A 25,846-nucleotide genomic window follows, 5' to 3' on the forward strand; every position below is an offset into this window, starting at 1 on the left:
ACCAAAGTTTATGAATGCATCTAATTAAGGTTGGTTAAATCACAGTTGTCACTGATGCCCTACTGGTCTAGACTTGATTTCACAGTGAATTATCTTTTCTCTTTTTAATGGACAATTAAGACTTTCAAAGCACTAACTGAATTTGACTTTTACATCAGTCATTAGCATAATATTGAAATAAACCTTTAAAATGACAACTTTCTAATTCTAGTCTTCCTTAAAATACTTAATTTGGATAGGTCTAAAAATCAGGGGACTTCTGCCTCCAAGAAGATAGAGTAGACATACGTCTTCCTCTGTTTCCCACTAAGTACAACTGAAAATCCTGGACATTATATATAAAATAAACATCAAAAGACTGTGAAAGATGGAAAGAAGAAGGCAGATCAGCTAGGGACCTTGAATCCTAAAGAACAATAGGGTGGTGATTTCCCTGGGTTTTCTTTTTGCCTGGTAGATAGATCCTAGACTTGGAGGTAAAGAAGCTGGCTATGGGAGAAAACCGACAGTTGTAGACAAAGAGACCCAATAAAAGCCTACTCTCTGTAACCAAAGGACCAGAAAAGGGACAGTCTAGCAAGACAGAAATCTTTCAGACAAAACTGCTCTACTATAGCCTAATATCATCCCCATCCCTCCCGCCACACACCTACTCATGCCAGAGAAAACCTAATGGCTACCTAGAATTCCACCCTCATAGGGTGTAATGAGGCATCCTACCACCCATGCTGGAGTGGTGTTAAAGGCGGCCAAACATGAAGCAGGGACTCCTCCCTGAAAGCTGGTAATGAGCTCCCTCTTCTCCCAGTGGTCAGTGGAGACCACATGTCCACCTTGGACTTCTACTCCTATCCAGCAGTAACGAGATGCTCCCCTTCCCATTGAGGTGGTGTCAGAGGAGGCACGGGAAGAGTCAGGGCTTTCACTCACAGCCAGTGGTAATGAACACTCCCATTGCAGTACAGTAGAGACCACACAGAAGCCGAACTCTCTTCCTGCCCAGCAGTAGGTCAAAAGAGGCCAAGTTGGGGCTGGGTGCGGTGGCTCACGCCTATAATCCCAGCACTTTGGGAGGCCAGGGCGGGCAGATCAGGAGGTCAAGAGATCGAGACCATCCTAGCCAACACGGGGAAACCCCGCCTCTACTAAAAATACAAAAACTATCTGGGCATGCTGGCAGGCGCCTGTAGTCCCCGCTACTCAGAAGGCTGAGGCAGGAGAATCACTTGAACCCAGGACGTGGAGGTTGCAGTTAGCTGAGATCGCACCACTTCACTCCAGCGTGGGCAACAGAGTGACTCAGTCTCAAAAAAAAGATAAAAAAATTAAAAACAAACAAAAAAAGAGCCTAAGTAGGGAGCCTTGACATCCACCTCCACCTGACATTAACAAGGCAGTGCTTCCCCTTTCCTGCTGGGGGCATGTCAGAGAAAACCAACCAAAACAGAAGGCTTAAATAAGACCCAGAGTCTCATAACATAATACAAAAATGTCCAGGTTTCAATTGTAATTTGCTTGTTATATGAAGAACAAGGACTTCCCAAACTGAATGAAAAAAATCAATAAATGCCAACCCAACACCAGGATGACAGAGATCCTACACTTACCTGATAAAGATTTTAAAGCAGCCATGATTTTAAAAAAAATGCTCCAACAAACAATTAGGAGCATGTTTAAAGCCTGGGTAACATAGGCTGACCCCTGACTCTACAAAAAATACAAAACATTAAGCCAGGCAAAACAAGATATGTGTCTGTAGTCACAGCTACTCAGGAGGCTGAGATGGGAGGATCACTTGAGCCCACGAGATTGAGGCTGCAGTGAGCCATGATTGCACCATTGCACTCCACTCTAGCCTGAGTGAGACAGAGCCTCAGCAAAGAAATAGTCTCGGCAGAGAAGAAGAAGATATAAAGAAAAACCAAATGGAAAATTTAGAACTAAAAAACATAATAATTGAGATAAAAATCTCAGTGGATGTGCTCAATAGCAGACTAGAAGAAATAAGGAAAAAAACCCCAACAAACTTGAAGACAGAACAACAGAAATTACCCAGCTGAGCAACATAGGGGAGAAAAGACTGAAAACCAAAAAAGCTCAGTATGGATAAACCTGTGGGACTATAACAAAAGATCTAACATTTATGTCATCATAGTCTCAGAAGGAGAAGAGAAAGAGCAGAGCTGAAAAAGTACTCAAGAAAATAATGCCTGAAAACTCCCCCAATTTAGCAAAGACATAAACCAAGAAGCAGAATGAACTGCAAACAGAATAAGCTAAAAGAAATCCATGCCAAGACATATCATAACTAAACTTCTGAAAGCTAAAGACGGTAGGGCCACTTTGGAACACAGTTTGGCAGTATCTTACAAAACAACAAAATACTCTTACCATACAATCCAGCAATCATGTTCCTTGGTATTTACCCTAAAGAGCTGAAAACTTACATCTACACAAAGACCTGCACACGTATGTTTATAGTAGCTTTATTCATAAGGGCTAAAACTTGGAAGCAACCAACATGCCCTTCAGTAGGTGAATGGATAAACTGTGGTCCATACAGACTATGAAATATTAATCAGTATTAAAAAGAAATAAGTTAACAAGCCATGAAAAGACATGGAGGAAATGAAAATGCATATTACTAAGTGAAGGAAGCAAATCTGAAATGGCTACATACTATATGATTCCAAGTATATGACATTCTAGGAAAGGCAAACCTATGGTGACAGTAAAAAGATCAGTGGTTGCCAGGGATTGGGCAGGGGAGAGAGAGATGAATAAGTGGAGCACAGAGGATGTTTAGGGCAATGAAATTATTCTGTATAATACTATAATGGGGGTACATGTCATTATACATTTGTACAAACTCATAGAATATAAAACCCCAGGAGTGAACCCTTATGTTCTCGGACCTTGGGTGATGATGACATGTCAACACAGGTTTATCAACTGTAATAAATGGGCCACTCTGGTGTGGGATGTTGATAGTATGGGGAGCTATGCATTTGTGCGGTCAGGGAACATATGGAAATTCTCTGTGCTTTCTGCTCAATTTGGCTGTGAATCTAAAACTGCTTTTAAAAATAAAGTATATTTTTAAAAAGTATTGAACTGAATGAAAACCAAAATTGCAAAATATCAAAATTTGTGGGACACAGCTAAGGTAGTGTTGAGAGAGAAACTTGTAGCACTAAATGCATAAATTAGGAAAGGGAGAAAGTCTCAAATCATTCATCTAAGTGCCCCTTCAAGAACCTAGAAAAAGAAGAGCAAAATAAACCCAAATAAAGCAGAAGGAAGGAAATAAAGATAAGAACAGAAATCAACAAAGTTGGAAACAGAAAAGCAATTTAAAAAAATCAATGCAACAAATAACTGGTTATTTGTAAAGAATAAGAAAATTGAGAAACCTCCAGCAAGACTGACACACAAAAAATAAGATGGAGGACACACATTGTCAATATCAGGAATGAAACAGGGCATAACACTACAGATTCTGCAGGCATCAAAAAGGTAATAAGGGAATAATGCTATGAATAGCTGTATACACACAAATTTGACAACTTAGATGAAATGAGTCAAATCTCAGAAAAACAAAAAACTACCCAAGTTACCCAATCTGAAAGAGATAATTTAAATAGCTCTATAACTATTAAGAAAATTATAGTTTAAAAATTCCCCCCAACCCCCATCCCCCCGAAAAAAAAGTCCAGGCCCAGATGATTTCACTGGAAAATTCACACCAATTCTACACAATCTCTTCCAGAATAAAAAAGAGAGGTAACACTGATACCAAACTAGATAAAGACAACACAAAAAAAGAAAACTGCAGACCAACATCACTTACAGACAAAAAAAAATCCTTAACAAAATATTAGCAAATAGAACTCACCAATATACAGAAAGAATTATACGCCACAACCAAATAAGGTTTATTCCATGGAGGCAAGTCTGGTTCAATATTCAAAAATCAGTTTAATCTATCGCATTAACAGACTAAAGGAGAAAAATCACGTGATTACACTAATTGTTGCAGAAAAAGCATAAGACAAAAGTCAACATCTATTCTTGATTAAAAACTCTCAGAAAAATTGAATTAGAAGGTTACTTCCTCAACCTGTTAAAGACTTCTATTAAAAAACCTATGGCTGGCTTTATACTAATGATAAAATACTGAATGGTTTCCCCCTAAGACTGGGACCAAGGCAAAGATGTCCATTCTCACTACTCTTGTTTGACATACTGCTAAAGTTCTAGTCAGTGCAATAAAGCAAGAAAAAGAAATAAAAGGCATACAAGTCAGAATGAAGACATATAAGTGTTCTTATTTGATGACATGTTTGTGTATGTAAAAAACCTCAGGGAATCTATAAAAAGCCTCTTACAACTAATAAGTGAACTCAGCAAGGTCATAGCATACAAGATAAGTATTCAAAAATCTTTTGTATGTCTGTATATCAGCACTGAACACGTGGGCACCAAAATAAAAAATAAATACAATTGACAGTCGCTTAAAAAATAAACACTCTACAGCATTGTAGGATAACTATGGGCAACAATACTATATAGTTTTAAATAATTAAAAGGAGGATAATAAATGCGCCCAACACAAAGAAATGATAAATGTTTGAGATGATGGATATGCTAATTACCTTGATCTGATCACTACGCAATGTGTGTATATCATCATTATATACCCTATATTATAATTATGATGTATCAATTAAAATAGGTATAGTTTAAAAAGAACACTGAGATGTAAATCTAATAAAACATTAATAGGACTTTTATGCTGCAAGCCTGATGGCAGAATCAAAGATCTAAATAAATAGTGAGACGTACTGTGTTCATGGATTGGAAGACTTAATCTAGAAAAGATGTCAGTTCTTCTCAAATTGATACACAGGTTTAATTCATTTCCTATCAAAATCTCAGGCAGATTTTTTGTAGATATAGACAAGTGTATTGTAAAATTTACATAATGTGGCAACAAAACTAGAACAGCTAAAACAATTTTGAAAAAGAACAAAAGTTGGAAGGATCAGTCTACTCTATATCCTGACTTATTATTTAGCTACAGTAATCAAGATTATATAGTATAGGCAGGGGGATGGACATATAGATCAGTGGGACAAAATAAATAAACCCAGAAACAGACCCACATAAATATGCCCAACTAATTTTTGACAAAGATGCAAAAGAAGTTCAAAGGAGGAAGGACAGATAACTTTTTCAACAAATGTAGCTGAAGCAAACAGACACTCAGAGACAAAAAACCAAATCAAAGTTTCACACCTTATTAAAAAATGGACTCAGAATGGATCATGAACTTAAATGTAATGTAAAATTATAAAACTTGGTAAAAGCGTAGGAGAAAACCTTTGGGATGTAGTGCTAGGCAGAGAGTTCTTAGATTTGACACCAAAAGCACAATAAATAAAAGGAAATATTTATATATTGCACCTTATCAAAATTTAAAACTTTTGCTCTGAAAAAGGCTCTTGAGAGGATGAAAAGCCAAGCTATAGGCTAGAATAAATACTTGCAAACCACATATCTGAAAAAGGACTAATATCTATAATATATAAAAATTCTCAAAACTTGACAGTTTAAAAAAATCCAATTAGAACATGGGCAAAAGACATGAAGGGACAGCTCATCAAAGAAGATATATAGAAGAAAAATAAGCACATGAAAAGATGTTCAACTTCATTAGCCATCAGGGAAATGCAAATTAAAACCATAATAAGCTACCAACACGTATCAGAATGGCTAATATGAAAAATAGTGAAGTGATAATTACTCAAGGTGATGGATACCCTAAATACCCTGACTTGATCATTACATTATTCTATGGATATAAAATATCATATGTACCTCAGAAAAATGTACAAATATTATATATCAGTTTTTAAAAAAGAAATGAAAAAGGTAACTCAAAGGAGTTCCTTTGTAGTGACAAACGAGTTCTGCAGCTTGTGATGGTGGTTATACAAATATAAATGTGTTAAAGATGCATAAAGCTACAAAAAATGAATTCATGCAAAAATCGGTGAAATGTGAGTAAGGTCTGTAGTCTAAACAACTGTATTTGCCAATGTCAATTTCCTGGTTTTGATAATGAAATATACAATTATATAAGATGTTAGCATTAGGGGACACTAGGTGATGGGTACATGGGACCTCTCTGTATTATTTTTGCAACTTCTTTCGAGTCTATAATTATTTCAAAATAAAAATTTTTAAAAACAGTGACAACACCAAATGCTGGTGAGGATGCAGAGAAACTGGATCACTTATACATTGCTGGTGGGTATGTAAAATGCTACATTTACTCAAGAAAACAGTTTGGCAGTTTCTTTAAAAAGTAAACATGCAACTACCATATGATCCAGCAATTGCACACTGGGCATTTATCCCAGAGAAATGAAGACTTAGGTTCAAACAAAAACATGTATACCAATGTTTATTGCAGCTTTATTCATAATACTTAAAATCTAGAAACAATGTACACATCATTCAAAGTGTGAATGGTTAAACAAACTGTGGTATATCCATGTCATGGAATACAATTGAGCAATTTTTTAAAAAAGATTAATACAAGGAACAACCTGGATTAATCTCCAGATAATTATGTTGAGTGAAAAAAAGCAATTCCAAAAGATCACATACTGTTTGATTCCATTTAGATAATGTTCCTAAAAAGATAAAATTTTAGAAATGTAGAGTGGATTAGTGGTCACCAGTGGGCTAAGGAGCAGGGTGGGCATGGGAGAGAAGCAGTGTGACTCTGAAGGGCAACAGGAGGGATCCACCTGGTGATGAAATTTTTTCTGTACCTTGACTATATCAATGTCAACATCCTGATGTGATACTATACAGTTTTACAAGATGTCAGTAATAAGAGAAACTGGGTAGAGGGCATAGAAAGTCTCTGTGACTTCTTAAAACTGCATGTAAATTTACAGTTATCTCCAAACAAAAAGTTTAATATAAAAAAGTTAATCAATCTGAATCTACTACAAATCTGCTTCTGTCATCTGAAATAATTATTGCTTTCAAAAGTCTTCTCTTTGCTATAATTTTGTCAGCAGCCCAAAGCTTAAAGTTTCTGAGTTAACACTGAGTATTACAAACATCTAAAGGAAACACACCTAGCACCTTAGGCCAAAATATCTGCCCAAACAAATTTTCCTGCAGAAATCTCATCAAGAACACATATTAGCTTACAAAATAATTAACTGTTTAGATATCATTGATATGTTCTTGCCAATACTGCATACTAATTGAGTTTTTTTTTTGTTTTATTATTGTTCAATTCCCTCAAATTATTTCTTTCCCTTCAAAGAGCTATGGGAAATTTCTTTTTTTAGTTAAAAAATTTCATCTGTAAAATGAGTATATTTCATTAATATTTAAAGAAAAGACAAAGTTTCCTCTCCCTAGAGGAATCTTTGTTGTCCAGTCCTCTCCCAGAGGAATATTTGTTGTCAGCTTATTTCCTTCCATATTACTTTTTCTGTATTTCTAAACAAATACACAGTTGTGTGTGTGTATGTGTGATTTTTTTTACAAAGGTAGGAACCATACTGTTTATACAGTTGTTCAAAATTTTTCCTGCTTTAAAATGTCTTGAAAATTCACATATCTGTATGTTTAGATTTAATTTAGCTCATTCTTTTCAACTGCCTCACAGTATTCTGCTATTGATGTATCACAGCCTAACGATTCACCTACTGACACTTAGGATGGTTCTAATACTTGCTATTGCAAGCAATGTAGCCGTTAAGTGAAAATCCTTGTACATGTTTCTTTGAGCACAAATGAGGTTATTTCTCTAGAACAGAAACTCAGAAGTAGAACAGGAGCTTTCAATGTGTGGTCAATACTGCTGTTTGGCTGAACCAATACCTGTTCCCACCTATTTTCAATCTTCTCCCCTCCTGCCTCCCACATGAAAGGCTGGAAAAGCTGGAAACTCACTTTCCTCACTCTGTTTGCAGCAAGGGGTGGCCATGTGGCCTGGTTCTGGCCAATTAAACATCAGCAAAGTTTTCTGGGTGGTCCCTAGGAATGTTTTTGCATTTCTGCTTTCCAGGTAAAAGGATGACACAAGACTGGCACTCTTTTTCCTGCCCTAAAGGTGGCTGTGGTGTTTGGAGGGGTGGCAGCCATGCTATAACATGAGGGAAAACCAGGAGAATCACTATGATGTTGGCCCTGGTATCAATGAATTGCTGAAAAAGCTATCAGCAGCCTACCTCAGACAGCTTATTATGTGGGAAGAATAAACTCCTATTGGTTTAAGCTGCAGTAAATCTGGTTTTCTGTTACTTGCAGCCAAATGTGTTCCTGATTCAGTATTAAATTACTCTCTAAAAACTCTGTACTCACTTTATTCTCTCACAAAAGTCTATTAAGTCATTTTCCAAACCTTTGTCTACTTTGAACATTGGCAGTCATTTAAATGTTTAACCAAGTTGATGCATGAAAAGGTTTCACATGAAGTAGAGCACCATTTCATGTATTTATTGGCCATTCAGATTTCTTCCTCTATGACTTTCTTGTTCCTAACTCTTGTCCACTTTTCTACTGTACTGTTGGACATTTTCTTATTAATGTGTAAGAGGAAATTTCCAGATTGCAAAGTAGGCTGAGTTAAACTTACTGGGAAATTTGTCTCTTTATCTTGACATTATCAACCAAATCAAACACAAATGTAAGATATGAGCATTCTGTGACAGGCCAGGCTGACAGTGACAGTCATCTCTGAGTTGTGCACCACCACGTGGCAATGTGTCAAGAAGTAATTCAACTTGGTGCAAAACACCACAGCCCATGCTTAGTACTTCCTTTGTAAATCTGTATCTAAGGAAAGATTTATGGAATCATGACACACTGGTGAACGAGGCAGAGTCTTTAATGTACATCATCTCTTTGAACCCTCAGGTCACACCCCAGAGGTAGTCATTACCATTCCTATTTTACAGAATAAATGATGAAAGTAAACATGTAAAAGCAATAGTTTCTTTCCTATTAAAAAACTTAAAATATTCCAGGCGTAATATTTTTAAAACAAAATAATTGTTTATCTCAAAATAAAATTATATAAAATACATTTTTACATAATGTAAAATTTTGTAAAAATGTATTTTATATAATTTTATGTGCCCATCTGAATATATCAACACGCTTAAGCTAGAAACATTGCTGAACCGGTTTACCGGTTTATAAATCTGAAGAAACTGTCCTAACATTTGGCTCTAGAGTTTATTGCCACATTATAGGTAACCAAAATTATTTCCATTTTTTAAAGTGAAGAACTAAATTGAGTAGGATTTCAATGCTTCAGCAAGAAGGACCTACTAGCCAACCACCCCACCCCAGGGCTGCAGGTAAAGAATTCCTCTAATCGGTTAACAAACAACCAATCTGACACTGGCAAACAAAAAAGGCTGCTAAAGATAATAAAAGATTGTCATGAAAAGTAATGTAAACAAGTTGAATAGAACAAGCACTATCCTGGAGTATTTGTACATGGTTTGGATTTTGGCTAGATTGATTCTTTGTTTTAAAAATCCTAGCAGCTAGAGGAAAAGGGAAAGTTGGCAGAGCTCCTGCTCCTAGAGTCAGGTGGGGGGCAGCAGGTTTGAGGCTCTGACAAATATTTCCCTGCTTTGTGCCACACCTCTCCTCAAAGAGCTGTGGATTCTCTCTGGCAAAGCATCACACAAAGCACTCAATCCACAGCTGGTAAGGAGCACAGGCAGCAAACCTCCTTGATGCCTCCAACCAAACGCTCCCTGAGGGCACACACCCAGCCAGGGCTCCAAGAACTAATAGCCCGCCCCTATGGCAGGAAGTCCAGATCACCAAGCAGCTGCCCACTTGGGTCCCAGAGAAATATGGGGATTTACCTGGAGCACTCTCTTGCAGAATTTTTTAGACCATCTGAAAGGCACAGAAAAATGCCTGAGAGAGTTTGAATTCTTTATTTTACATAAAAGAAATCCAGTCTGCAGACACATACAATGTTTGTGGTCTACGAAACTGCAAACAGGTTGACAAATGCCCAGCCTGAGGGTACCTGCTGGTTCCTTCCATTTTTCTGATGGGCTTGCCCAGTGGCCTCTGCCTGAAGAGAGGCAGAATATTCCCCTCACTCCCACCCAGATTTCTAGCAGGGGCTGCACACCTCACCCACTGGCACAGCAAAGGTGGGAGCCCCTAGAAAGAAATCTGACTCATCCCCAAAGCCGGCTGTGGCCAGCTCCGGCCTGGAGAGGGGTCAGAGGTCCTGGTGGGCTGCACCTGACCTCAGTCCAGGTGTTCAGGAGACGCAGGACAGGAAGAGAATGAGGCAAGCTTTAGTCCCCAGAACAAAAGAAGCCAGATTCCTTGACCCTTCAAAACAGTCTGTCCAAGTCCCAACACACTAGAGGCACAGAAAGCTCCAGGCATGCAAGAGAGGGGGACACGCCAAGTCTCTAAGTGGGAACACAGACACCAAGGGAAAGGACAAAAAGGAAACAGAATGGGGGGCTGAGGTCAAAATGTGCCAAAGTTAAACCAGGCACAGAAGCACAGTGCTGGCTGAGCCCCTGGCCAGCTCTCTGGGAGGGGACACTCCTGGCACCATAAGGGCTCCACAAGTGCCCTTTAAAGCTGGGTCCTAAAAGGGCCCTGGAAGGGCCAGGCCTTGTAAGTCCTCCCAACATGCTGGTGGCCCGGAGACAGCAAAGAGTGGAGAAGGGAGAAAGGGGGGATGGCTCCAAACTGCCTCTTCTCCCCCCAAGACTCCAGCACTTGCACAACCAACTAAACACACCGAGACACATGGCCTCATTGTCTGATACACAGGAAGGCACACACATCTGTACACACAGGTTCGTGGTTAGGTGCACTGATGCACACAGCCTCATTGTATGCAATTTACACACACACACACCCTCCCAGTAGAGGTATACAACACATTCAATCTGCCAGTTGGGTGGTGTAGTCACACAATCATACACACTCACAAACTCTGTCAGGAGTGAACAGACATAGAACCTCTCCAGGCTCATGCTCACGCACACACATTCCACAACCCCTCAGTCAGACCCATACAAACCTCTAATACACACAACACAAACTCACAGCCTGTCAGGAAAAAAAGCACTCACAACGTCTCCGTTAGGTGCGCAAACCCTTACAATCTCACAGCCTCTCTGTGAGATGCACACACATCCTTACAATCGTTCTGTCCGCGTGTGCACACACATATACAAGTGCACACACTTAGAACCTCTCTGTGTTAGGTGCACACACAGGCTCACAACTTCTCTGCGGGCGTGCGCGCACACAAACTCACAACCTCCCGGTTAGATGCACACACACCCGCTCCCAGTCTCTCCGCCAGCCCCTGCACACTCACACTGGCTCGGTCGGCACACACACTCTGGCAGCCTCGCTCTCCTCCGGGCGCACCCCACACCCACGCACCCTCCGGGCCCTGTGCACCCCTCCCCCAGGCCCATGCCGGCGCCCGGCAGTGAACTCCAGCGGCGCGGGGTGTGCGCTGGCCCCCGGCCCGCGACAGCCTGCACCCCTCCTCACCTTTCTCTCCCGCGCCCGGCAACCGGCCCTCGTCCTCCTTGGGGTTGGTCACCTGGGTGATGATGGCCGGGCCGTCCATGGGTGCGCGGCTCGGCGGCCGCCCGCAGGCCCGGCCCCCCGCAAGCCAAGCGCGCGGGGGCGCGGCGCGGGGGGCGCGGGGGCGCGGCGCTGGGGGGCGCTCGCAGCCGCCGCCTGGGCGCGCCCGCCGCCCGGCCCCGCGCTCTGGGAGAGGCGGCCCGGGCCCGCGCCCCAGCTCCCGCCGCCGCCGCCGCTGGGCTCGAGCGGCCGCTGCCTCGTCACCATGAACCCCGGAGCCGCGCCCGGGAGAGCCGCGCACGGGGAGGCGGAGCGGGAGGCCCGGCGCCGCTGGAAGCGGGAGCGGGCGGGCGAGGGGGAAGGAGCGAGCGCGGGCGGGAGGGCGGGAGAGAGGGAGGGAAGGAGAAAGGAAGGGAGGGAAAGAAGAAGGGCGGGCGGGTGGGTGTGTCCCGGCCCGGGGACCGGCCTCCGCCGCGGGCTCTGCCCTCTCGCCTGCTCGCCTGGTGGGGGAGAGGGGAGCGGGGCCGACACGGGGTGAGTGGAGGGCGGGAGGGGGCGGCCGCGCGCGCGGGGGCCCGGGGCAGTTGAGTGGGGTGAGGGGTCTAGCGGACGGCAGAGGGGCTCGGGGGGGTAGAAGTGAGGGGTGTCAGGGGGGCCTGGCAGAATGAGTGAGGTGAGAGGCCTGGGGTGTGAGAGATGTGGGGAGGAGTCTGAGGCAGATGGGTGGTGTGAGGGAAGCGGGGGGATTCGCGGGGGCCCGCGGGGGGCACTGGCAGGATTCGGCAGGGTGCAGTGTGGGAGCCCGGGGGCCGAGGGGGCATGGCATGGAGGCAGGAGCGAGGAAGGGGGCCCGAGGAGGGATATTTACCGCGAGGAGGCGCGAGAAGTGCTGGGCGGAGGTGCTGTGAGGGTGTCTCGGGAAGGTGCTGGGCGAGGGGAGTCCCGGCGAGGGAACCGAGGGGCCTGGGACATGAGTGCGGAGGGAAGCGGTGTGCAGAAATGGGGGCTGCCCAGGAGCGGTAGTGACACCCAGACGGCCCGCAGAGGGGCCCAGGCCCGGGCGCGGCGCTGCTGTGATGGAGGCCGGGGAGCGTGGGGAAGGTTCGGAGAGGCCCCAGGGCTGCGCTCCCCGGCTTGAGGGGTCCCAGCAGTGAGCGGGATCGGGAGTGATCTGTGCAGAGAGGGGGTCTGCGGACCGGGCCAGAGGCTCAGGTCGTGCGGATGCTGGCGGGACTCGCATCAGCATTCGGCCCCAGACCCCGCGTGAGGGGCGGCGGGTCCTGAAGGACCAACCTCCTGCACGTGAGGGTGTCGTAACTGAGAGGGGCCTGGGCATTTTCGGGTGCTGTGCAGCAAGGGGACCAGGGGAGTCCGTCCAGGGCAGAAGAGCGGAAGGCGCTGGTGGCAGACCGAGCCCGGCAGGGACTGTGCTTGTGCAAGGCAGCTGGCCACTGTCAGGCCTAGGATGACCGCCAGAGCGTGGGAGATACGACAAAGTGCCCCCTCAGCCTGGGAGCGTCGGGGCCCTTGAGCGCCCACGTCCTCGGCTTCCAATTTGCAGGCCACACTCGGCAGCCCAGTAAGTCGGGGGGCGGGGTAGTGCCGCAGGAGGGCGGGCTCGGGGGCGGGGCAGGAGCTCTCGCGCGCGCTCTCCACCAATCAGGATGGCCTGGGAGGGCCTAAAGGGCGTGACGTCGGTGGGCAGGGTTCAGCGGGCGGCCTGAGGCGAAGAGCTGCTTGCCATCGCCTGCTAGGTTGCGCGCGCACTTCAGGCCTTGCGGGCATGTCCAGCTCCTCTGTGGCTTCCAGCAGGCGAGGCCAAACAGGATCTTTCTCACTTCCCCACATCTCCTGGATCCTGGAGCTGGATGCAGTCACGTCCCGTGCTCACCGGGGGAACCGGCGAGCCTCTCCAAAGTATTAAAGGACACTGCCGGAAGAGCCTTTTGGCCTGTGGTCAGCCTGCAGACATTGGTGGTCTCTGTACCTGTAGGAGCCCCATGAGGGTCCAGGTGTGGGAGACAGTCCTGGGACAGGGCTCCTGCGGCCGAGGCAGGTAGGAAGGCACTCCAGGGGAGCTGCTGTAAAAGTTAGTTGGTAGGCAAGAGGTGGGCGTTCTGCTCCAAATCCAGGACCTCCACTGGTCTTCTGGCTCTGTGTGTGTGGGCGGGACCAGGTGCCAGTTGCCCTTGGGGTGTGCTCACATGTGAGTAGCTGCTTTTCCAAGGGCACCTTTGGGACCCCAGTGAATCACCTCATGGGGTAGATCCATGATAGTTGAAGAAGTGCCCTTTTAGTCAGGAAGGCAAGCCCTAGTGTAATAGCCCAGGCTCCAGGGCATGCCTTTCTTAATCCTCCCAAGTACAGACCACATTAGGGCCCCATGGCACCCAGCATTTCCCTTGTTCTAACTTCTAATGCTCTTCACATTTGTTATGAGGGTGTGGTTGGCCTGGGACCTGGTGAACTCAATTTTCTAAAATAAAGAAGAAAAATAAAAAAGAAAAGAAAAAGACTTCTGAATTCTAAGGGGTCAGAGAAGGATCTTCCAGAGATTGCTGAGTGGGGAGGGCCTGGGGATATGGTTCTACAATTTTTGGTCATAACCACAAAGATTGGCATCTCTGCTGCCTGGTTGATGAAGCATCCCAAATAGTCCATCAGCGAAGGCAAGGTGATGGAAACATTTGGAGTCACTGATTCACATGCTTGAAGGCTGGATCACTTATTTGGGAGGTGGGAGGTACTTCCAGAGCTTCTTTTCACTTAGTGAAGGCTGGGAAGCTCAGAGCTCAGTGGTACAGGGCTGGAGGAAGTCATTTTCATATATAGAGTCTTTCTTGTTTGGCCTCTTTTGTAGCAATGACTCCCCAGGACCCTCCAGTAACAGTTTTCCATTACCTGCCTCCCCCACCATCCTCAGGTTCCTGAGATCACCTTGAAAAAAAACCCCTTACCTTCTCTCAAGTCTTTCAAGCTCAAGCAAGAAAACAACTTGCTATCTTTTAAGTCCTTGTTCCCCTCAATTATGCTCTTTGATTTATTATTTTATCAATATTAATGGAATCAAAGACAAGTATCCCCTATAGCCCTATCACCATCCCTTAGTCCATCTCTAATTTCCTCCATTTCTCCCTGTCCTTGCCTATATGCTGACATAATTTTATGTAGCTATAAAAAAACCATGTTTAAAATTATAAGGTTAGCATTTTCTTACGTGGTGACATAATTGCTGTTACTACTATTATAAGTGATTGCATAATACCTTACTGAAACAGTCTTAGATAACACAGTATTTTGGTTTTACATATGAAAGAAAGATTCAAAAATTGTTGGGACAAGTGCCTATCCAGGAGGAAAAAATATATCTTTATCCCAGTCCTTACAGTGTATTCAAGATAGATTGAATAATTAAATATAAAAAACATAAACCAGAACAAATATGGGTAAGTGCTTTTTGATCTTGGATGGGAAAGGCCTAAGAGTGACAAAAACTTAAGAAATTGCCAGGATTAGATTGATAAATTTGGCTATATTCATTCAACAAACATTTATTGAGTGCATATTCTATATGCAAGTTTCTGCTGTATACACTGGGGATGTCAGAGTTATCTAAAATGACAAGTAGGGAGTTGAGTTATCATACTCTCACACAGGTCAGTCAGTCATAGCCAAAGGCTGTCCCTGGGGGCCTTAAACCCCTGGGCACTCTGGGGCTCTCTGGGAATAGGAGCAAAACAGCCCCAATGACCTGAGGACAGGTGCCAGCCATGGGAGGCCAGAGCACATCAAGCCCCAGTGGGGGACGTCCAGAAAGGGTCCCAAGGGGACCTAGACCCAGAGCACCAAAGTGTTGGTTGAAGTCACGTTTCCCAAATTCCCATCATACAGTGTCCTTGTACCACCTGTACAAGAACAGGTTTAATATTTTTCTTTAATTTTTATTTACATATAATTCTTTTAATAGGAAACTAATGGATTAGGTTTGGGGTTGTTTGTTTGTTTGTTTGTTTTTTGAGATGGAGTCTTCCTCTGTTGCCCAGGCTGGAGTGCAGTGGTGCAATCTCTGCTCACTGCAACCCCCACCTCCCGGGTTCAAGGGATTCTCCTGCCTCAGCCCCCTGAGTAGCTGGGATTAGGGGCACGCACCAGCACACTCAGCTGATTTTTGTATTTTTAGCAGAGATGGGATTTCACCATGTTGGCCAGGCTGGTCTCAAACTCCTGACATCAAGTTATCCACCCCCTCTGCCTCCCAAAGTGCTGGGATTACAGGTGTGACCCACCATGCACAGCCTAGACTTTTTTTTCAAACATTCAAATGAGACATGTAGAAAGGACCATGACCCTAGAATGAAGGTGCTACACAGAGTGAGGGGGTAAAGATTGGGATACCAAGGGTAGGGGGACATGAGGCTAGGGCTGATGAACCCAGCCCCAAGGGACCAAGGACAGGAGCAGATAGGAAGATGGAAGGAATTGCCCAGGGCACCCTAGCCTGGAGTCTCTGGTAGAGCCCCAGGAGGAGGTGGTTGGAGTTGGACTCAGGTGGCGCATAGGGGTGACACTGCTCTGTGAGTGCAAGAGTGAGGAGTGAGGCCAGCAAGAGGCTGCCCCTGACGAAGGAACAGTGAGCATTGAGATCAAAGTGAGATGGTGATTTGAGGAAAGGGGAACTGGGGAGTGGACATCACAGATGGGTGTTCAGCTAGAAGGAGCAGCAGCATGTTCCAGGCCTAGAGGCGAGGGATAGAACATGTTCTGGAAAGCTCTGCAATGGCTGGGCCTTTGGACGCTGGTGCTGGGTAGCTCTCAGATCAAGCAAAGCCTTGTAAAGCAGGAAAAGCATCCGGGCTTTATTTGGGGGGCTGTGGGAATGACATAATCAGATATGTGTTTAGAATATTTCTGCTGAGGTAGTGCAAGAGGCAGGGAGACCTACAGAAGATATTTCATTAATACAGAAAGAGGATGATGGTAGTTGTGGGAATTAAGGGGGCTAGACAGATTCCAGATACATTTTGGAAGGAGGTTGGACAAGTCTTGCCTACTGCTTGAGCTTGAGGAGTGAGGGATGAGCAAGGAGGAAATGGCCTCCAAGTTTCTGTCTTGTGGGCCCAGACAAAGTTGAGGGCCCTTTGCAATGCTCTCTGCCTCCATCATTCGCAGGTTGCCCCTGCCCTGCTCTCCACCTTTGAATCTCTCCCGGCAGGCACTGTTTCTTGGTCTGCTTTTTCTCCTCTTTGTGGGCATCTCAGTCTCAAGTTTTGTGTGTCTGTTACTCAGACTCTGTCTCTTGCTGTCTGTCTCAGGTATTTTTCTATGTCTCTGTCTCCTTCTGAGTCTAGCCTAGCTTCACATGTCTCTAGCTCAGTCTTCCCTGCCCTTTCTTTCAGGAGCTGGGCCTGAGGGTGGTAAGTGTCCTATTGGGAAAGAAGTGGAAGTTGGATGTGGGCAGAGACTCGTGGTGGTTAGTAAAGTGGATATGAACCTGAGCCCACCCACAGGTCTCTCCCTTGGGGTCACCTTGGGACCTAGATGAGGTTCCTCCAGGCAGCAGCCCTTCTCGCCTACTGGGAACCAGGCCCAGAGTCTGAAATCAGTTCCAAAGAGCCCTGTGCTAGCCTAGGCAGGCCAAACCACTCCCACACCAAGTATGTATTGGGTGCCCTTATTGTGCCAGGCTAGGGCCACATGCAGTGGACAAAATACCCTTAAGGGGCTCACAGCCTAATGGAGGAGGCAGAAGAGCAATCAGAGGGTGGCACAGAGTAGAACTGATTTATTCTCCAGGGAGTCCCCACAGAGGAGATGATGCTAACAGTGTCATTTCCGGAGCCTTCAGTTCCTGGATGAGAGGACTTTTATATCTACAATCTCCACAGAGAAGGCTGTATTTGAGGAGAAGTAGGACATAATGATGGAGGAAGAGGTGGAGGTCCTGAAGACCAGGTTGAGTTTGGAATTTAACCTAAGGGTAATCTGGAGCCACTGAGACTTCTTGAGCAAGGAACAGGCACCAGTTCAGAAACTAGTTAAGATCTGAAGGTTAAAGTCAAAACTCAGACCAGCTTAAGCAACAGTGGGGGCTCTACTGGCTCCTGTAATCAAACCACAGTTACATGCCTGGGCTGGAGTGGCCTGTGAGTAGCATCTGAAGCAAGGAGGTAGAGATCTCTAGGGGAAGGGTGTGACCTCCAGCTACTACTTTTCCCCATAACCGGGATGATCAAGGTGTTAGGAAAGGCAGAGGACATCCTTACACCTCAGGACACCCTGTATTCCCCACTCAGCTTGTTCCAGGACACCATCCCTAAGGAGTCCCAAAAGCTCATTCTTCTGCGTTCAACACCCATAACTCCCATGCTTCCTCAACATCCTGATCCTTTCTTACCAAGACCCACTCTCCCCCATCACACATGGATTCTTCCAATCAAATGTCTACGTCCACTGACACCTGGGGCTTCCTAGCCATCTTCTACCTCTACCCTTGTCCCCAGGGATGTTCTCTACTTGTCCCCAGGTGGGACCTGGGGACAGCATCCTTCCCATCTAAAGACACTTCACTCCCAAGAATAACGCTTTCAAATGGGTCAGTGGTCCAGCAGGTGCAGCTCGCCCCCTGGTGGCCACAATGTTGTGTGGTCCTTTTCCTGAGCCCAGCCGAATGTGGAAGGCCTCTCTCCCTGCCAGTTCCTCAGTGTACACCACAGTCAGAGTGGGCTCAGTCATGTCTCTTACCTTACCTGTCATGATTTGCACTCTTGTTCAGTTTTCCCCAGAGTATTGGCAGAAATGCCCTCAGGGGGCTGGGCGCGGTGGCTCACACCTGTAATCCCAGCACTTTGGGAGGCCAAGGCGAGCAGATCATTTGAGATCAGGAGTTCAAGACCAGACTGGCCAATGTGGTGAAACACCCGTGTCTCTACTAAAACTACAAAAATTAGCTGGGCTTGATGGCGCAGGCCTGTAATCCCAGCTACTCGGGAGGCTGAGGCAGGAGAATTGCTTGAACCCGGGAGACGGAGGCTGTAGTAAGCCGAGATCGCGCCACTGCACTCCAGCCTGGCAACAGAGCAAGACTCCATCTCAAAAAAAAAAAAAAAGAAAGAGAAAAAAAAGAACGCCCTCAGGAATACGAAGGCCTGAGTGCCTGTCTGGAGAGGGTAGAAAGCAAGGGAACTGGAGCGATGTGCCCCACTTGGCAGCCGGTCTTGGAGGAGGAAAATGAAAGGCAGAGTGGATCCAAGCCACTGGTGAAGGAAAAAAGGGCAGTCAACCAGGGTCCTGGGCACACAGAGAAAAGGACATCTGGCCTAAAGCTGGTGGTCAGGAGATGTTTGGGGAATTTGAGAACAAGACACATCCTGATCTGAAATAGACTCTAGGACCTTGGGAATGAGCTGAAACATTCTTAGCATACCCAGAAACCCAAGAAGCCTTCCTGGAGGGGGATACGCCTGCCACCACTTCTGTACCTCCAAAATTACAGGCCTGCCTTATCCAGAGAGTTTGGGTGCAAAAAGGGGACATGGCCTCAGGCTTGGGCCCTCTCTGACAGCCCAGGTTGGGGGAGGACAAGGCCCTACCCTGAAACCCTATCACAATAGAATAGCTCCCAGAGCAGAGTGAGCAGGGTAGCTCTGTGTGCCCTCAGCCCACTAGCAGGAGTGGCTTTGGCTCCTGAAAGGGCAGAGAGTCACAGAGTCTCAAGTTGATTTAGTGACTCTGAAGCCATTGAGCCCCTTGAGGTGGAACCCCACACTTAGCCCCTGTGTGGATTGTCCCTTGGATGACTCCCCTGTATCTCAGCTAGCAGGTATCATGTGGCCTGGCTGATGGAGGTGACTTTTGCTTGGCTGCTGTCATCTATCGCCTCTCTCAGCCAGGCTCCCCAGGCCCTGGGCTCTGGCCCAGCCACAGGTACCCCCTTTATTCCCTGGCCTGTGCCTACACAGGCTGTATTGGAGCTGAGGTGAGCAGACCTAGACGTGGCCACAGTCTGTGGTGTGAATTCTATGTCACCTGTCATCCCAAGCCTGCCTGCTGATAAAGAGGAAGGGCCAACCCATATGTGCATCACTGCATGCACACATGTGTATATTAGGGGGTCCATGTGCGTGTGTATGTAGCCCCTTCTGGGAAGGTAGTTGCCCTCTCGCATCTTTTACAGCATCAGCTTTGACAGGCAGCTGCCATGGCAGACCTCCCACTGGCACCATTCACATGGGTGGTGCCTTGGCTGGGCAAGGGAGATATTTCACTGGCAGGTCTGGTCACAGACACACACCTTGGTATGTGCAGCTACATGCTCATTTGTACTTGGGCTCACACGTGACAAATCTGTCTCTGCCCAGGCTGGTTTCTGTACATTGGCACTGCCTGTTTCTCCCTCCCTCCCTCCTGCTCTGGCCCTCCAGGTCTCAGCCCTGACAAGCACTGTCCTCCCCTTTCAGCTCCCCTGGAACCCAGCCTCCTACCCTCTTGGTCTTGGAAGGTTCTCAGAGCCTCCCTCATGAACATGATCACAGATGAGCATTTGTAGGCAATTTCTACTTTTCACACTAACTTCCCAGAGGCCTGGGTAGAGAGAGAGCTGGGCTCTCTCCTCTGGAACAGGGGTCAGGGTGTGGGAGGGCAGAATACAAGGAGGTGGCCAGGCGCCGTGGCTCACGCCTTTAATCCTAGCACTTCAGGAGGCCGAGACAGGCGGATTTCCTGAGCTCAGGAGTTTGAGATCAGCCTGGGCAACACAGTGAACCCCATCTCTACTAAAATACAAAATATTAGCTGGGTGTACCGGCGTGCACCTGTAGTTCCAGCTACTCAGGAGGCTGAGGCAGGAGAATTGCTTGAACCTGGGAGGCGGAGGTTGCAGTGAGCTGAGATTGCACCACTGCACTCCAGCCTGGACGACTGAGTGAGACTCCTTCTCCAAAAAAAAAAAAAAAAAAAAAGAATACAAGGAGGTAAAAAAAAAAAATCTCAGTAAATTAGTCAGTCTGTCTCCTGATTCCACTCTCCTTCCCTCTCTCCCGCCTCCGCCTCCCCCTCCCCTGCCACACACCCCTGCACACAGCCCTCCTTGGTTGCCGCTAACATACACTCAGGCGCCCCTGATGCACACTGTTCCCCTCCCGCACACACTGCCAACCCACAGTCCTAAATTGGGCTCTTAACCCCAATGAACTGTCCCCATCTACCCCATCTGGCTCTGATCCCACCATGGCCATGGGAGGCACTCCCTGTGATCCACACCTGAGTGCCTGGCTGGGATGGGTGGAGAAGGAGGCCCTATCTCAGCTGAAAGAGGCAACAGGCAAGTGGCCTCCTCTCTCTGGACCTTCCTTTCTAGGCAAGAACACACAGATGATGGTTTGTTGCCAGAAGGCTCTGGAATGGGTGCAAACCAGAAGGGGTTCCCTGTCCTGGTCTGAGTTTAGGGACGGGACCAAAGAAGCAAAATTTCTGGACATTCTATTAAAAATTATTTTTAAAATATCAAAAGCAAAAAATATTTTGGGGAAATGGATACTAGCCACATGGAATTGACTAGACTTTGAGAGTTCACACAGCTTGTTAATATTTAGTGTCTTTCTGACTCCCCAATGGCCCTTGGTAAGAGAAAAGAAGGAGGGTGGTTGTCACCCATCCCGCCCGTTTACTGCACACCAAGCTGTGGCTGGGTACCATGTTTCCAAAGGCGAGAGGCTCCCTTGGGTGCAGGAAATGGAGACCATGTCAGGGAAGGATCAGCATGAGGGTCCTGGAGTGGGAGTCTCTGCCCATCCAAGGCCTCACAGGAGCTCAGCTCAAACTATTACATCACCTGGCAGGCCTCAGGGATGACCTCAGGAAACTGGGTCTTTCAGGAGCAAGGCCACTCCAGACTGAACTCCTGTTACTGCAGACAAGTCATTTGTCATGAATGTGACTCAGCTGCATCTTTCATCACTGCTTCAGTTTGGGTCTAACCATTTGTCCTCTTGTTGGCAACTCACTAATTTTCATAAGTCCCAGTTTAAATCTGGGAGATAATGAATCTGTTTGCCTTAGTTCATTCAGATTTTTCAAGTTACTATACTTATGTAAAAAATTACCCCCAATTTTAGTGACTTTTACAAAATCAAAAAATACTTATATGCTTATGAATCTGCAGTTTAGGCAGGGCTTGGTGGGCTTAGCTTTCTGTAGGGTCACCTGGGCTGCTTGAAAGTGGGATCTGGACTGATCTGGAGGCTTACTTTCCCGCATGTCACAGCTGGTGCTGGCTGTTGGCTGAGGCTTTGGGCTGTTGGCTGGAAAACCTACAAATGGTATTGACCATGTCTTTTATTTTCTGTACTCTGATGTTTTGACATATTGGGGACTTGTTTTTGGCATCTTGGGGACTTGTTGACCTTGGAGGGACTGCCCCTTTGATAGCAGATTCCTAGAGATAGCAAATAACTGACCTGTGAGGGTGTCTTTCATATGCAAGCCAGTCAATCCGGTGCCCACATTCCCAACCACCCCCTTTATCCAGCAATTACAGGTCCCTATTCCCCTGCCCTAGTCACCCAGGGGCCAAGTACCAGACAACTGGGGCTAGCCCCTACACCTCGGAGCCCACCAAAATTATTTAAACTAGCTAATCCTGAACCTGCTTACCCTGTTCCTTTTTGTAGCAACCACACTAAAGGCCTTTGCCATAGTTTCCCTTTCTCCCTCAGGTTCCTGACCAAGCTGGTGCTTCTGCATGTGTTCCTGCATGACTTGGTGTGTCCCCTTCTCTTGGATCTGTGAGTAACAAACTATCTTTTCTTTTTTTCTTTTAAGACAGAGTCTCACTGTGTCTGTGTCACTGAGGCTGGGGTGCAGTGATGCAATCTCAGGTCACTGTACCTCCGCCTCCTGAGTTCAAGTGATTCTCCTGCCTCAGCCTCCCGAGTAGCTGGGATTACAGGGATGCACCATCACACCTAGCTAATTTTTGTATTTTTAGTAGAGAGAAGGTTTCACCATGTTGTCCAGGCTGGTCTCAAACTCCTGACCTCAGGTGATCTGCCCGTCTTGGCCTCCCGAAGTGCTGGGATTTACAGGCATGAGCCACTGCGCCCAGCCCAATCTGTCTTTTCTTTTTTTTTTTTGAGACGGAGTCTCGCTCTGTCGCCCAGGCTGGAGTGCAGTGGCACAATCTCGGCTCACTGCAAGCTCCGCCTCCCGGGTTCACGCCATTCTCCTGCCTCAGCCTCTCCGAGTAGCTGGGACTACAGGCGCCCGCCACCACGCCCGGCTAATTTTTTGTATTTTTAGTAGAGACGGGGTTTCACCGTGGTCTCGATCTCCTGACCTCGTGATCCGCCCGCCTCGGCTTCCCAAAGTGCTGGGATTACAAGCGTGAGCCACCGCGCCCGGCCTAAGAGTTTGTTTCTATATTAAGGACATTGCCTCTTTATCTGTGACATAAATGCAAATATTTTCTCCCATTTTGTCATTTGTCTTTTGACTTTGCTTATGGTGTTTTCTGCCAAAAAAACATTTTTTTCTTTTTAGGTTTTTTTGGTTGTGTTTTGTTTTGTTTTGAGACAGAGTCTCACTCTGTGGCCCAGGCTGGAGGGCAGTGACGTGGTCTTGGCTCACTGCAACCTCCGCCTCTTGGGTTCAAGCGATTCTTCTGCCTCAGCCTCCCGAGTAACTGGGACTACAGGTGCACGTCACCATGTCAGGCTAATTTTTGTATTTTTAGCAGAGGTGGGGTTTCACCATATGGCCAGGCTGGTCTTGATCTCCTGACCTTGTGATCCACCCACCTTGGACTCCCAAAGTGCTGGGATTACAGGCATGAGCCACCATGCCCGGCCTCTTTTTAGTTTTATGTAGTCAAATATATCAGTCTGTTCTTTTATTGCCACGGGATTTTGAGTCATAGTTGGAAAGCCTTTCTCTACAACCAGACTATGCAAGACTGTATCCATGTTTTCTTCTAGTGCCTGTATGGTTTCATCTTTTACAGTTAGACCTCTGATCCATTTGCAATTGCTTCTCTCGTATGATGTGAGATAAGGATCCGGATTTTTTTTTTTTTTTTTTCCTTTGGAGACAGAGTCTTGCTCTGTCACCCAGGCTGGAGTGCAGTGGTGCAATCTCGGCTCACTGCAAGCTCCGCCTCCCGGGTTCAAGCCATTCTCCTGCCTCAGCCTCCCAAGTAGCTGGGACTACAGGTGCCCGCCACCACGCCTGGCTAATTTTTTGTATTTTTAGTAGAGACGGGGTTTCACCGTGTTAGCCAGGATGGTCTCAATCTCCGGACCTCGTGATCCGCCCGCCTCGGCCTCCCAAAGTGCTGGGATTACAGGCGTGAGCCACCGCACCTAGCCATAGGATCCGGATTTTTTAAAATTTTTTTTTTTAATTATACTTTAACTTCTAGGGTACATGTGCACAATGTGCAGGTTTGTTACATAGGTATACATGTGCCACGTTGGTTTGCTGCACCCATCAGCTCATCATTTACATTAGGTATTTCTCCTAATGCTATCCCTCCCCCAGTACCCCACCCACCAACAGGCCCTGGTGTGTGATGTTCCCCTCCCTGTGTCCATGTGTTCTCATTGTTCGACTCCCACTTCTGAGTGAGAACATGCGGTGTTTGGTTTTCTGTCCTTGAGATAGTTTGCTGAGAATGATGATTTCCAGCTTCATCCATGTCCCTGCAAAGGACATGAACCCATCCTTTTTTATGGCTGCATAGTATTCCATGGTGTATATGTGCCACATTTTCTTTATCCAGTCTGTTATTGACGGACATTTGGGTTGGTTCCAAGTCTTTGCTATTGTGAATAGTGCCGCAATAAACATACATGTGCATGTGTCTTTATAGTAGCATGATTTATAATCCTTTGGGTATATACCCCATAATGGGATTGCTGGGTCAAATGGTATTTCTAGTTCTAGATCGTTGAGGAATCACCACACTGTCTTCCACAATGGTTGAACTAATTTACACTTCCACCGACAGTGTAAAAAGCCTTCCTATTTCTCCACGTCCTCTCTAGCATCTGTTGTTTCCTGACTTTTTGATGATCACCATTCTAAGTGGTGTGAGATGGTATGTCATTACGGTTTTGATTTGCATTTCTCTGATGACCAGTGATGATGAGCATTTTTTCATATGTCTGTTGGCTGCATAAATGTCTTCTTTTGGGAAGTGTCTGTTGATATCCTTTGCCCAGTTTTTGATGGGGTTGTTTGTTTTTTCTTATAAATTTGTTTAAGTTCTTTGTAGATTCTGGATATTAGCCCTTTGTCACATGAGTAGGTTGCAAAAATTTTCTCCCATTCTGTAGGTTGCTTGTTCACTCTGACGATAGTTTCTTTTGCTGTGCAGAATCTCTTTAGTTTAATTAGATCCTATTTGTCTATTTTGGCTTTTGTTGCCATTGCTTTTGGTGTTTTAGTCATGAAGTCTTTGCCCATGCCTATGTCCTGAATGGTATTGCCTAGGTTTTCTTCTAGGGTTTTTACGGTTTTAGGTCTTACATTTAAGTCTTTAATCCATCTTGACTTAATTTTTTTATAAGGTGTAAGGAAGGGATCCAGTTTCAGCTTTCTATGTATGGCTAGCCAGTTTTCCCAGCACCATTTATTAAATAGGGAATCCTTTCCCCATTGCTTGTTTTTCTCAGAGTTGTCAAAGATCAGATGGTTGTAGATATGTGGTGTTATTTCTGAGGCCTCTGTTCTGTTTCATTGGTCTATATATCTGTTTTGGTACCAGTACCATGCTGTTTTGCTTACTGTAGCCTTGTTGTATAGTTTGAAGTCAGGTCTTGGCTATGCATTCTCTTTTTTGGTTCCTTATGAAATTTAAAGTAGTTTTTTCCAATTCTGTGAAGCAAGTCATTGGTAGCTTGATGGGGGTAGCATTGAATCTATAAATTACCTTGGGCAGTATGGCCCTTTTCACAATAGTTACATTTCCTATCCATGAGCATGGAATGTTCTTCCATTTGTTTGTATCCTCTTTTATTTCGTTGAGCAGTGGTTTGTAGCTCTCCTTGAAGAGGTCCTTCACATCCCTTGTAAATTGGATTCCTAGGTATTTTATTCTCTTTGTAGTAATTGTGAATGGGAGTTCACTCATGATTTGGCTCTCTGTTTGTATGTTATTGCGTATAGGAATGCTTGTGATTTTTGCACATTGATTTTGTATCCTGAGACTTTGCTG

At 45.9% G+C, this 25,846-nt stretch overlaps 1 protein-coding gene across 1 annotated transcript in view; it reads right to left on the bottom strand.

Moving 5' to 3' along the window:
- The window catches only part of CTDSPL (CTD small phosphatase like), a 128,147-nt gene extending 116,153 nt beyond the window's left edge, over positions 1-11,994 (bottom strand). The window contains exon 1 of the mRNA XM_030812132.1: positions 11,602-11,994. Coding sequence (XP_030667992.1) covers positions 11,602-11,680 — 79 coding nt within the window. The 5' untranslated portion in view covers positions 11,681-11,994. The remainder of the gene's footprint in view (positions 1-11,601) is intronic.
- Positions 11,995-25,846: the final 13,852 nt, after the last annotated feature.

Source organism: Nomascus leucogenys, chromosome 4 (assembly GCF_006542625.1).
Source record: "Nomascus leucogenys isolate Asia chromosome 4, Asia_NLE_v1, whole genome shotgun sequence".
Classification (NCBI taxonomy): Eukaryota; Metazoa; Chordata; class Mammalia; order Primates; family Hylobatidae; genus Nomascus; species Nomascus leucogenys.